General features: G+C 36.6%; 1 protein-coding gene across 1 annotated transcript in view; it reads right to left on the reverse strand.

Annotated features, from left to right (window-relative positions):
* Positions 1–20: 20 nt before the first annotated feature.
* LOC104628493 (adenylate kinase 9-like) overlaps positions 21–14,534 on the reverse strand; it is a gene marked incomplete at its 5' end in the record, with an annotated part of 17,935 nt that continues 3,421 nt past the window's right edge. The window contains 11 exons of the mRNA XM_010297111.1: positions 21–223; positions 3,108–3,222; positions 3,625–3,727; positions 3,807–3,905; positions 4,633–4,802; positions 5,327–5,523; positions 6,740–6,960; positions 8,546–8,692; positions 9,860–10,061; positions 11,016–11,229; positions 13,991–14,209. Coding sequence (XP_010295413.1) covers positions 21–223; positions 3,108–3,222; positions 3,625–3,727; positions 3,807–3,905; positions 4,633–4,802; positions 5,327–5,523; positions 6,740–6,960; positions 8,546–8,692; positions 9,860–10,061; positions 11,016–11,229; positions 13,991–14,209 — 1,890 coding nt within the window. The remainder of the gene's footprint in view (positions 224–3,107; positions 3,223–3,624; positions 3,728–3,806; positions 3,906–4,632; positions 4,803–5,326; positions 5,524–6,739; positions 6,961–8,545; positions 8,693–9,859; positions 10,062–11,015; positions 11,230–13,990; positions 14,210–14,534) is intronic.

The raw sequence follows: 14,534 nt of genomic DNA on the forward strand, positions 1-14,534 counted from the left end.
CGGGGAAGCCGCAGCCTACGCTACACAAAACCGGGGCCGGCGTCTTTCAGCGAAAGGAAAGCCTGCAGCCTGCCGTCCAAGCCAAGGGGCCTGCGCCGCGGCTCCCTGTACGGGCCCGCCATGGCCGCCCCCAGGTAGGGGACGAGCTGGCAGTGCTCCATGAACCGCGCCAGCTTCCTCCGGTACCTCTGCCGCGCCGGCTCCGAGCTCCTGGGGTTGTGCGCTGCAAGAGGTTAAACAGTGTCTTAGTGTCCCCGCCATGAACTTTCTGGATTACAGAAATTTTAAAAGGAATCGACGCTACACCTGGTGTTTTTATCCTTGGTACAGATCAAACCGCCATAGGCCGTCCCGCTTGACGGCAAACCAACAGAAAAAATCAAGTCTGGTATTTCAGAAGTTCTTAACCCTGACAGGGTAACAGCACTCTGAAAGATCAAGGCTTTTGATCGAGGCCCTGTGTGGGGCTGCTGCGTCCTTAGCACAGTTGTTCTATGACCTAAATGCTTTGCCCATAAGAAAACGTGAGCAGAATGATGCTTTACAGGGGGAAGGAAATGTCAAGGCCGAGAACTTTACAAAGAAGATAGTATTGTTTCTTTTACTTTCATATTTCTGTGCCCTAAGCTGTATTTTGCTGTACATTATTATTGAGTGCCAATCCTCAAATTATTCTTTATTATTTTAATTGTTATACTGAGGCAGAGGGGAAGGAGTGATTTAAGACAACCAGATCATAACCATTTTTTCCCTGTAGATGGTACTTTGTATCTTATTACAAAAACTGGACAGCATGCAGGACTATGCTATGAGACACTTCAGCCCACTAGCTTTAAATTGTAGACAACTGCATTTAACAGTGATTTTTCAAGCATAGCTGTACGTAGAGCTCTTACAGAAGCCAAGTTTGAAGGGCACTAAATCACTCCAGTGAGGCACGGTGTCCTACTCTTCCCCCCCCACCCCCCCAGGAGTAAATCTCTCTGCATTTGTGATTGATGACCTGTACCTTCTCTTCTTGGATTCTGCGAACAATCCAGTATTGTTGTTAGAAAAGCTGCAAGAGCAACTAAACCACTGTTTCTTGTCCCCTATTTAAATGTGACATTAGAGAGTGACATAAGTTGAAGATGAGAAAGTCTCACTTTAGATAGAGAGAGGATGTAAAAAGTTTCCAAGGGACCATGAAGCACTTTGATCAAGTGTTTGATCAAGGACAGCGTGACTACTATGAAGAGACACACAATAACAAGTAATGCTGTATTTGTCAAGGAGGTTTTTTTCAGTGTTCTGGAACGCTGTATCTTGGAAACAGTTCTACCCAGTATTAGAAGGAGATAACTTGTTTTCATGGGTTCCTGTGGTCAAACTGTTTGTCACTGCACGAGGAGAAGAGATTTGTGTCCCTGCATAACGTTTCCATTTCATCATCCAGTGCATATAATGATTTAATGATGCAATATATGAGCAAAGCATTCCTAGCATAGACATTGTTAAGTTATAAAGCTGTGCTAACAATAGAATGAAAACAGTCTTTGTGGATGAAACAAACTACAGTATAAAAGCAGCTTTGCTGGCTTAAGAACGCTACATTTATACAGGGGCTTATCGTGTGCCTACGCTGTTCAGTGGTCTTCCTTAACAAAGCTATGCTAGCAAAAAGCTGTGTCTTTCTAGTGCAAGAAAATTCTGGAGGGCTCTGGAAACTGCATGAGGAAACACAGGATGTGAAGAACTTTAGACAAATAGTAAAGATTGCCATTATCTAAAAGAATAAGTAAAAATTCGAAATAACAACAGGCAAGGTAAAAAGTTCACCCGCTGAACAGGCTGGCATATCAAAGGCAAAACTGGTGGGTTGAAGAAGTAGCAGTCTTGCTCCAGAAATCTCCAGCAGTACTGGAAACCAGACCAGCACTACAGCAGAGCTGCAAACTAGGCTGTTGAAATCCTGAAAGCTGGCACTATTTAGGCTGGTTGCAAACTATTAAAGATTACTAGATGCAACTGCTATCTTGGACTACAGACAACCCAAAGAAACAAAAATTCTAAAAAATAGCAGATACAAACACAGGAGACAAAGCTTGAGCAGCTTTTCTCAGTGAAGGAGTAGTCCTAACCCCTGGTAGCTCCATGAGATGTTTTACTTCATCATTATTTTGTGGGCTGAGTACAAACCACCTAATTTTAATTTTGGACTTGTTCATCTTTGTTATGGGAAAGTAAGGTGGTTGATTGGACTGTCAATTAAATGAAAAAAGTTAAGAATAACCAACATACCAATACTCTGAATCACATTAATTTTGAGATCTTCCTAGATAATTTTGCAAATAAGCAGACTGATAAAAAATATTTAATTTCTCTGTGCTAAAAACTTAAAAATCTAATTAAATCTGCATGGATATCTATTTTTTCAAACCGTTTAATTTAGTGTATTGGTATGGAGCCTGTGCAAAAGAAGAGCTTTTCTTGAAAATGACAGGTGTTCTGTATGCACTTAAGCTGATTTTCAGTACAGTTAGGCTGCTCATTTACATATTTAGCTGATGTGTTGTTGGAGATATGTATGATCAGAAAGTTGTCTTCAGGTTATCTGCAAGGCAAGGTGTGTTAGTAAGTTTTATTTGACCACCTGATACGGTTGAAAAAAGGCAAGCATTCAGGAACATAAACCATTCCTCAGTATTTCAGCAGCCTTTTATTTCAGTAATTTTAGTCAATTTTTAAGACAATTCAGGTTATCTATGACTAGTTTAAAATGCAGTACCACCTAGATCATAACATTTTACTTTCTGTTTAAAAACTCCAACAATTCATGTTAGAAATGTTTTCAAGGTTGTCACGTTGTTGGTGATAAAATGCTATTAAAGTCTCACGGTTTGTGAGAGATCACTTACTAATCTACCCATCTTATTAACCTTATTTTCCTCCCTGATCCTTAACACATTTCCAAGAAGTTTGGCAGTGTGTACTTAAGTCATTATACAATAGTATTTTCCCAATTTGGACATAAGAAAATGAGAGAAACTAGATATTAGTCTTGAACCAGATGATTTACTGCATTTATAGAATTCATTATTTTTATAGCATATTATTTTATACGCTACCTTTTAAATGGCAGGCGACAAACAGGAGAGCAGTTTTTTTTATACTTAGGAATGGAAATTTTGGCTTTAAGCAGCCTACTTCATTCAGAGCTTTTATGAGAGAAGTTGCTACTCCCTAAAGAAAGAAAACAGTTTTAGAAGACCATCACAGAAATCTAGAATGAAAATATATTCAAAGCCTGATCCTGCTGTCATGCAAACCTATCAACATCAGATGATACCCAATCTGGTGAATTGTAGAAGATAATAAATAATGTAAAATAGGGAGGGAAGTGACCATTAATAATTTCTGATTTCATATTCATGTCTCAGAATGTAGTCTGATGGACTTAGTTGTATTTTTTTCCATTAAAGCTACAAATACCTATTATTTCAAAGCTTTTAAAAATTCTTCTCAATTGTAAGTACACAGTTTAATATAATCCCATTAGTAAACATAAGACTCATATTGCATTAAAAATGAAATAAACTGGGTGGGATATACTATACGTTTTAATGTACAAAAGCAAAAACTGGCCTGTTCAAGGTATCCAGCCAAAGGAAGTGCAGTGAGTAGTATTGGCTCCTTTATTGGAGGGAGTTTATGTGGAAGCTTCAGATTCCAGTACTTCTCTGGTAACCTAAACAGAAAAACTAAGCACTTTTAAGAAGTATAAACCGTGACATGGTTAAAGATTAAAATGCAGTTAATATATTCACCTCATAAACTTCAGAAGTTTTTCTTCACTTTCAAAAATATATACCTTATTCTGATATTTTGCTGCATATTCGATGTTGCCAGGCACCAAAGCTTCATATCTGAAGAGGCAGAGCAAAAAAGACTATTCACAAGAAATGTAAAACATAATTTGTGCAGTATAAATTCATGAGCTCTTGGGAGCCTTCTAGTAATTTAGCAAGTATAGGAACTACAAAAAAGTCGCAGCTGGATCATCCAAGTTTCCACCACATGACTGACAGTTACAAGGTTCAAAATCTGAGAGTCTCTGCCTCAAAATCTGCTTATTAAAGGTCTTTTATAGTGCTGCTTCAGAGCTCCTCTAGTTAAAATACCAATCATGGTTGTTCAAGAGATTAAGAAGGGGCAGCATAAAATTGACTATTATGGTTCTACCTTGTTGAGAAATTCCTGCACACTGAGGAAATCAGTGGGACTTTATGGTGGATCTTTATGGATCTCTTACAAAAATCATAATAGCTAGTTTTGCATCTACTAAGATTTTGTGAGGTTTGTTTGAACTTTTGAAGGCTTATGATAGAGAAAACTCAAACTATACCCAAGCAGTCTTCATCACAAAAGACAGTAAGCTGATGCAGATCCTTGTAGAACTTGTGGCCATATGAGTTTCAAAAGGTGATTTTACATTGCTTTCCAAAGCTACAGGCACAGTATAGAGAGTTGTAATTGCTTTTCCTGTCCAAACCCTGAACACTATTAAATGTACTTTGAAAGTATTTCCTCATTGATGTGTTAATATAGGACACATAGTCTACAATTCCAATGATGAAAACTGCTGTGATGTACCTCTGTTTTCCATCTAGGTAAGTGACTGGGCAGTATCCCTGCATTTCAGCACTTATAGGGAATAAGGCCTTCACTTCTGCCGCAGTCAGCTTCTTTGGTAGCTTATCAGGGGGTGGGAGAGGGTGAGGTGCCAGTGGTGGCACATAAACCTCTGGTCTGCTCAAGAATTTCTGTAGAAAAAGAAATTAAATGTTTTTATAATGAAAGAAATGCTGTAAGACTGTTAGTCAAACTCCAGAGGACTGGTTCACGCAATTCAGATGCTTGTTTATTCCACAACACCTTAGTGTGCTGCGCTGCTGCTGCTCTTGGGTTAAGTCATTTCTTTTCCAACCCACTCTCAGCTGAAGTCATCACTATCTGCCCACCATCCATCACTGTCCATTGCTATCATTAGCCATGGACATTTACCCCCCCATCTCCCCAAAACAGACGGAGAAAGGAGGAAATGGTTGTTTTAAAATGCATGTTTGATCTATGACAATTTGGAAGAGGAGGTTTGGTTTGAATGGACGCTGCTGCATTTTGTCTGCCTAGGCATTTGATAGCAGAGGTATACAAAAAAAAGCTTGAATACTACTAACACTAGTCTAATTCAGATTACATTTGCTTGTTTCTGTATGGAATTAAAGAATTTAAGCAACAGTGTTCCCTCCTCCTGTAATCTCCTCCCAGCCTGCTTTTTGACACTTACATCCAGTTCTTCCTGTGAAGCCATTTTGTAATAGTGTCCTCGAAATTCTGCAGCAAACTGCAATGACGACGTTACAGAGCAGTCAACCAATTCACCCTTTTCTGCAAGGCTGACGGGACAGTACTGTCCAAATTCCCCCAGCCGATACCGCAGCTCTTCAGGAGTGACACATAAATCAGCAATGCCGGCTGCTTTTCCTGTTGACAGAAGCAATTAATGACAATGTTTTATTAATGAAAGGCATCAAAACATCAAACATTTCTATTCAGAAATGTTTCATTTTAGACATAATTGATCATGTCAAAATAATATGAAATAATGAGAATTAAAGTAGCAATTTTAATAGATTGATTTTAAAAAGAAGTTGCAATCCATTTTACCAATTAATTTTAATAAAGTTTTCCTAGCACTTAAGAAATATAATAATTATTAGTGATGTGGGATACTTTGCATGCTTGACTTATTAATCTGTTTTTCCTGGGACAGCTTTATTTATGATTTATTATTTTACTCCTTTGTGTTGCTAAGGAACATTTCAGCTATTATTTTATTTCTTTACATGGGTGAAAAAGAGTACAAGGTGTGATGAAAGCCTCTCATTTATTCATCCATGTCTTGCAAATGCTACAGTCTATCTGGATGAAATACATTCAAAATCTTTAATAAAATGTCATATAAACTCCAGGCTATTTAAAAGTTGTGCTTTTCAAGCTTGATGTGAAAAAGTTAAACATTTTTAAAATATTTTTTGTGTTATGGCTGCAACTTTTAAGAAGGGTGCAGCCACAGATCTGTAGAAGTTAAAACCAAAAGGTGAGTATAAAATAAGGAAGTCTGTTTTCCCTTCAGAGGAATTCTAGTTAAACTGTACAGGCATATTTAAAAGGCATATTTAATCCTGACCTATGCTGACATACAAAAATTCAAGTGGGAACTGTGCCATTTTAGACTAAAAGTAGTTTTCCTCTCACAGCACAGAAATTAACTCAGCATATTTAACCTTAATTCTGAACATCTGATTAACATTTTCCCTCTCCTTCCCTCTTCCTCCACTGACACTTAAGTGATGCTGCAAGTCATAGTTCCCCTTGTGTCCTTTGAGGTGCCCTTTGTGATTTATCACCCAATGCTGAGGAATCTGCCATGGACCATGAGACATCTGACTTCTTTCAGCTGTATTCTGTTACCCTGTTCTTTGGAGGATGGCCTCAGACTGTCCTGTAGGTGGTTTTGTCTTTGCTCTCTTCAAGAGACCTATTCAAGATCTCTGCAGATGAGAGCAAAGAATTCAAGGGTATGTATGTGCCCAAGAGTTAGCTTCATCCAAAGCAAGCTGAAGTTGAAATGTGCTCATTACATTGCAGCTTCTTAAAGAAACTAATATTTTTTTGAGAAACTTTATTTTTCTTTTACCTTCTTTTATTCTTTCCAGGTATATCTGGATTTCCTTAACAACCAGTTGAACTTCCTGCAGTACTTTCTTCCAGATCCACCACTTGCTCTGAAAGGCATCAATTACACACCAGTTCTGATGTTCCTTCTTATAGTAAGTCCTAATTGCATCAATGTGCTGTTTATAGCAGGAATTTTTAATAGCTAGAATCTGTGAGCTGTCATGTTCAGGGTAGGGAAGTCTGAAGACAATGAAAAATTTAAGTATGAAGGTTAGATCATTTCATTGAATTTCACGCGTAAATTCTAGAGTTAACTTTAAGTCCTTTTTACAAAATTGTGCTTATTTGACACTGTAGAACATATTTGAGAAATACAACTTCTTAAGAATATTACCAGTTACATATGAAAAGCAGCATACTTCTGATCAGACAGTTACATTCAGAAACAAAGAACAAAACTTTTGCTCTTTGTGTCCCAAATACAACTCAGTAATTTTGTAAAGGACTTGGACTGTATCAGCACATATTAACTGATGCACACTACCAATACACCATTAAATAGTACCCTAGACAAAATGCTATAAGACTTTTAAAGTCAATTGTTTATTGAAAAACAGGCATAACTTTGAATTATGCTGTTGTTTGAAATCAAGAAGTAGCCATAATCCTTGGATATATTTTGAAAACTGCCTGACATATCTACATGTGCATAAATGGAAATAATTTGTCTGACCTCTAAAAATATTATGCAAGACCAGAAGAGATATTTTTATTAAATCATAGAAGTATTTCCTGTTCTGGTTCTTAATTTAAATGACGCCAAAAAAAGGATAAACTTCTGTTTTAATAGGATTAATTTCTCTGTAAGTTGTACCTTTCAGAAATATCTGAAACTGCACATTTGATTTGTAATTAAGCCTATGAAATGCAATTAGTTTGGTATTTAAAATGAAAAGTTTAAAGTAATACTTTTAAAAAGACAGCATTAATTTAATTTCTGGCAATGCAGATTGTCTTTAGGCTCTCAGTAAACAATTAAGCATTGTACTGATTACTTGATAAAAAGAAAGAGGCAAAATGAGAGAGACATGCAATAAGCTGTCTGGGACTTCTTAGAAACACTTCCTCTAATGAGAACCAGGTTCTTATACAATTTAATTTTAAGGTGAATGTTCTGTTCTTTTTAATTCTCTGTCCGTTTATAAACTACTTACTGCTTTTCCTCAAAAAAACCCAACAGCTCTTTAAATAGAATATTTATCTCCTTAGAAAAACAAAGAAGGAGGGAGCAATCTGAACTGAAAGGTTCAGATGAGTAACTCATGAATTGTATATGTTATTAAAATATACATTGTTTCAATTTTTTTAAAAGAACTCCAATTGAGACTTAAAAGAGAGCTTATAAGATGAAGTATCAAGTTCTCTTATGATGATAATAATTGATGAATGATAAACTTCAGGAGCAGAGTGAACTAGTAACATTTCTGATGTATAGTTTATCATTAAAGCCAATCAAACTAAGCAGTGGGTGCACAGCATTGCACATCAGTGACCTGAGTCATGCAACTGGGGGATCTGGCCAGAGCATGTCACAAATTCCTCTGCCCTCTTGTGTCTCCATTTCTCGTCTGTGGAAATCAAAGCATTAGAATGTAGAGGGACTGATATCCATATCTTTTCATATGTGGCGTTCGGACACCGAACGAGACAGCTGGGTTATGCATCAGCTTAGATATAGCCTCTCTGGGTACAGCACTGAGGCACATAAATAGAGAAATGACAGTATCATGTGGATGAAAATACTGCTATCAGGGAGCATCACTACCTGCTCGTGCTTTCCTTATCCAGCAGTGCTCTTCTGAACACTTCCTTTGCATCCATATCTAATTCAAAAATTTTCACTGGAATTATTCTAGCTGATTCTAAGAGGTTTACTTGCTTTCTTGTTACAGGATATCCATCAATTACAACCCTGCATACAAACAGAAGCAGAAAGACAGTTTCCCTCAGAAGTCAGTTTCTAATTAGCCATTAAGACTACGTATATTCCTAGTACATTCTCAATAGAGACAGAAGTCTACACCCATGCCATGAAGTTATTGCTGCCCTGACTTGATAGACATAGTCTTCACTCCTAAGAATTTGTAATCAAACAAACAAACAAACAAGAAGTAGATAGAATAAGAAATGTAAAGAGTAAAGGAAATACACAAAGGGCAAAAGGCATAGGAATGTAAGTGGATGGCTCTGACTTACGAAAATGGTGGACTTCAAAATTCTGACACGTCAGTCATTCAGAAACCTAATTTTAAATATGGGAAATCTCCATATGGATTGGGAGGAGTAGTTTTCAAAGTGAAGAGTAAAATGATTTATAGTACTTGATGAGTTTTTTAAATCATATTGAAGGAGAAATGCTTTTCACATATTAGGCAATACTGGGCCAAAATATACTGAAACAATATTCCAGTATCTAGCATGAAAGAAAAGTTGAAAGAATTCTGATCTCAAGCTCAAATAATTTTCAGAGATTATTCCAGAGTTGCCTTTCCTTGTAACAAGTCTCCTTTTTGGGGAGAGGAGTTGAATGTCATGAAATCACTATCATGAAGCATTTTAAGTCTGCCCAGTTTGGTAGGTGTTTCAATTTTGAAGAAAGAGCCTAGGAAATCAGAATCACATATGAATGAGGTGGAAAGACTCATTGGTTTCAGTTCTTCTTTAATAACTTCTGTTGTTAACAAAACTGCAAAAAACCTTGAGTACTGAACCAGTCCCATGACCAAAGAGAATCAGATGCATCCAAGTTGGTACTGGAGTTGGTATGAGAGAGATAAAATGGTGGTTCTCAAAGGATAATAGAAAATACTGGCTTATTGACTGAAAAAATGTAACTTTCATAAAGCATATTACTTGGACTTACAGGAATATACTGACTGGAAAATTGCAGAAAATTATTCTTCAGTCTCGTTTCCCAGAGTAATGTGAAGAGCCTCATTTTGTACAGATTATTTTCTTAATGCATAAACCACTGATGTGTTTTAGTGAAATTGTTTTACAGTGATAATATGGGAATCACTGCCTATGAAGGCACTGGCATGTCTTGAAAAAAACTCTAAAACCCAAGCAAGACTCTTACCCGGTGGTATTACACACGTGATTCATCAGAGCCACATCTAGAGCCTGGATGGCAAGTTCATCAGGTACGGTCAGTCCTTTGTGAAGATGCCACTTCAGCATAAGTGCCAACTCGCTCTCTGGCTGACTGTCTAACACTAGCCGTATGGCATCTCCCATACTCAGGCGCAGTAACCCATATACACTTGCAAATTTCTTGGCAACTGCAAAACATTTTGATTTCAAGACACAACTTTTACATAAGCAACATCACAACCTAGCAGTCTGTTAACGTATGTCCTTAGACTTAGAAGCCAACCGCTCAGCTCATTTCCTGGGTCATTTCCAATGCATATAATGTCAGTAAGTGGGTAGCTAACCCTGCTTAGGCCTCTGAAGGGCCCAAGCCTTTGCATATGTGCAGAGGTTGCCCAGTGCACTAACAGCATTCAGTTCAGCACAAATCTCAGCAGCAATAGTCAATATTATTACAAAATTTCTTAGAAAATATGCTTCCATTGCCTCCCCTTTACTGAACAGCTGGATCATTTATCTTGGAAATGGCAAATATGGTTAAAATTTCCGCCTTCATATGAGATATTTTGAACCTGTCTCTCCTTTTGCTAACACCCTATTCTAATCATTAAGCTATGGAGTAAGCTCAGTTTCATCCTCCTCCAGTTAAAGGCAGACCTGTGGATTGAAAGAGTCATGGAGGAAGAATGAGATGGAGAAAGACAGAAATCTTGGTTTTTTTAATCTAGAAGTTTGGAAACAGACTGGGGAATGTGGAGTTTTGGGTTCTATGGGTTCTAGTCCTTGATCCTAAGAATATTTCTTCATTTTGCATTAGCTCATATTGACTGAAAGAAATAAGAAACAATTAGAAAGCAATCAGAAATAATACAAGGGGAATAAATAGTCTAAGTCCAGATTTTCTACGTGCCACTCCAGGTCATTAACTTCTTAAGAAACTGGAGTAAAATTCAGATGGACAATGCATAAGTATCTACCTGTAAAATGAGACACTAGAGAATGAACTAAAGGATTCTATGCCCAGCAAGAAAAGCAGGAAGACCAACAGTATTAATAGTTTATGATTTTCTAACAGCAGTAATGACAGATACAGCTTCAGTCATTAGACAAGGCTTTGCTTTATACATAATACTGGCACCTACCTGTAGTCTTTCCAGATTTTGGAGGTCCCACGATTGCAATCTTAACTGGCACAGCTGGTTTAGGTTTTGGCTGACGAATATATTTGATCGGATTTTTCATAAATGTTTCTTTATTTTCTTTACTTGAAAAGAAATAAATATATTGTCGATGGATTACAGGAAAGACTGTGTTTTCATTGCTTTGTTGTGGCTTGATTACATCTCCTTCACTTAGCTGTAGCATATATAAAATGGAAAGCAGTTGATTAGGTTTGACAAAGCCTTCCCTCCCTCCATCCTACAGAAGAGGCTTTATAGACAGGTAGAGTCGTCCCAACGGTGTGAAACAAACCATCAAAGCATTCTAAAGTTTGTACATATGGACATAATGTTTTGTCCGAGTCTAAGGAACTTCCATACATACGCAATTTTTGTACAAAAAGATGAAGTAAACATTGAAGAGAGAAAGAATATTCACTGTTTCCAGTAGGTGGTACTGTAACACTTTCTGTCCATCAAGAGAGTGTAGTTAGAGAGGTATAACATAATACTTTTTTAAATTTTCAAAGAAAATAATTTTATTCCTCTGTGAATTAAAACCACTTATCTGCCTGACAGTAGAAGTTATACTGAGAATATTGTATTCAGCAGCAGTCATGTACAAATGAAGAAAGCAGAAAAGAATATAATCTCATTAATCATCTCATTGTGGTGAAGTTTAAAACCACAACAAGGCAAACCAAAAAAGCTTTTGGTAAAATACATACGCTGCTGATGAAATCTTTTCAAACACATCAGACAGACCACTAGAAAGTCTGTAGTGTTGATGAACTGACATGTAAGAGGAGCACTAATGGCAGAACGAGTCATTGCAGAAATGCTAAATGAATTCCTTGCACCACTGTTCACTATGTAAGAATGTAGTCATGTCCCTGTTGCAGCCCTTCTTGGAAGACCTGCTTTAAAGTGTCAATAAAAGATGTTTTAGAACAAACTGTTGACATCTGTAAAAAAAATTACCCAGATGGCATTCACCTTACAGTTCTAAAGGGACTTGGAAGGGAAATTGTTACTGAATAATGTGTAACCTATTTCTTACATTGGCCTTCCTTCCACAAAAAAGGAAGGAGGAGAAAGTGACCATTTTTTGAAAAGGCCTCGAGGATGGATACTGGCAAACATAGTCCAGTAAATCTGAACCTGTATTGAGCAAATTTAAGTAAATTAAGGAAAAAACGAGTAGTTACAGGCATATATATAAAATAATGGGGAAGAGCAACTCAGCTTCTCGTAGAGTTAAATCATACCTTGCAAATTTATTAGTATTCTTTGAAGGACTCAGTAAATATATAGATAAGTTGATCTGACTGTTAAAGAGATGAGACTGTCCTGCTGTGCGGCATTTCCTTGCCAGACTCTTCTCTGATTCTCAGGTTCCTATTTCTGCATCAAATCATTTCAGGGTGTTTGCCCTCAATTTATGAGATGTCAGGAGTCTGTTCTACTCTACATCTGGCTCCCATTCCTCCCTCAGTTCATCATTTTTATTCTCTACTTATCTAACTCCCTCCCCTCCAAATTTAATGTAAAAGTAATTGGCATATACTCTATCTGCCTTTCTACAAAAACCCCTCCAGTCCTTAATCAATTTCATCATTTCTGTTATATTTTAAAATACTCTCAAAATGATCCTATTTCCCTTTCATTATTGTCTGCATGTACATTTCCACTGTCAGCACACCACTCTGATTTTATCTAATAGCTTTCTATGACTTCTTTCTTCTAAATGAATTGTACTTTTTGGTTGGCAAAAAAACACTATACAGCAGAAATGAATGAATTGGAGAAATGGAATGACAAAAATTTAATGAAATCTAATAGAACAAAGTGCAAGGTCTAGCATGTAGGGACTAATAAGAATTTCTCGTATAAGCTGGGGTGCAGTAATTGGAAATGGCAAAAGAGAAGAAATATCTACTTTTATTAATACGTCCCCAGATTATTAAGATGCCAATTTGATGCAGCCATGGAAAAGGCAATTCTGATCCTAAAACATTTTAAGTAAGTATTTTGATTATATAAAGCCATAATAAGAGCTGATCTGTATACAATTCTGATTGCCAAAGTTAGAGAAAGATAAATGTGATCTGGAACAGGTGAAGACCCAACATGATGACTATACAAAAGGGAATAAAAGTTATTTGATTAATTAGCATAGTAAAATAAAGGCCAAAGTATGTTTCCTTTAGGAAGTTCCCGTTTTCTGTGTCCACTGGGGTTTTTTTAATCAATCCTCCTTGTTATTTCTGATTTACTCACAACCCAACCTGCTTTTATTTCTAGCATTAAACCAAAAAATTTACCTGCTAACATTTCACTTGCTACCTATAAAACTGTATCACCCCGCTTTTGGGGGTAGACATGAGTACTTTCTGACTTTGACTTTCCAGATCTCTAGTATGGAATTAGATTTGTTGCTTTTCAAAATTTCTAAATTTTGACAACAAAGAATTATTGCTGATGAATTGCATACACTTAACATCTGTTGGTTTACTTTTTTGTCACTTCTAGGGTTGGTGGCCACCTGTGTGGCTTCTTAGAAATTCAAACCCCAAATCCTTTCAGTTTGTTTTCATTGCTTCTGGAAGGCTTTAAGACCTTCTCTGTTATCCTGTGTTTTGTGGGTCATTAAGAATTAGGCATTTCTTTCTGATTTGATGCCACTTTTAATTCTATTGTTAATGCTAATGCAACAGATTTTACTAAATGCCTCTCAGGCTTAATTTAGCTGCAACACTGAAAAGACTAACACCTTTTATTATCAATGCTTGCTGTATTTTGTGCATATCCAGTGGTGCAGTTTTGATTTAGTAATGTAATTTTCATTAAATATTTCTGGTATTAGTAGCTACTGTCTGATAATACTTTTTATGTGAAATATATTTTTAAAAAGTATTACTTCTTGAAAATATTCTTCAGCTATTTAAGAACATTACCTTGATTGGATCCCACTGACCAAAAGAACTTGGAAATTTATATGAGAAAACTAGCATCTTATGTGCAAGTGGCAAACTTATTGGGTAACATTTCTCAAAAATGCTTCCACGATTTTCCACTAGAGAATTCAGCTTGCTATATATTTCATAGCATACGATGTGGGGCTTCTGTCCTCCATTGATCTTGATTTGTGGTATTAACAATTTTTCAAGTTCTTCCTGGTTACGAAAACATAATGAAATATTAGAATGATAATCGCAATCAGATTTTTAACAATGACTGACAGCGAGATTTTCTGTGAACTATCAAGCATTTCTTGAGCATGTTCGCAGTCACCGTAAATCAGCAGAATTTGGTTTGATATGAGAATTGGTCTTTCTGCCCATTGAAGTTTAAATTACCCAGCCTATATTAAGTATCACACTATTAAAAAAAAAAAAAAAAAGACAACATGACAGTTAACTTTGAGGAGTCTGCTATCATAAAGCTAAAGCTTAAGAAGTATCTTTTATTAAAAAGATAATAAAATATCATTCTTTCCCT

This window comes from Phaethon lepturus, unplaced genomic scaffold, assembly GCF_000687285.1.
Source record: "Phaethon lepturus isolate BGI_N335 unplaced genomic scaffold, ASM68728v1 scaffold36430, whole genome shotgun sequence".
Lineage (NCBI taxonomy): Eukaryota > Metazoa > Chordata > Aves > Phaethontiformes > Phaethontidae > Phaethon > Phaethon lepturus.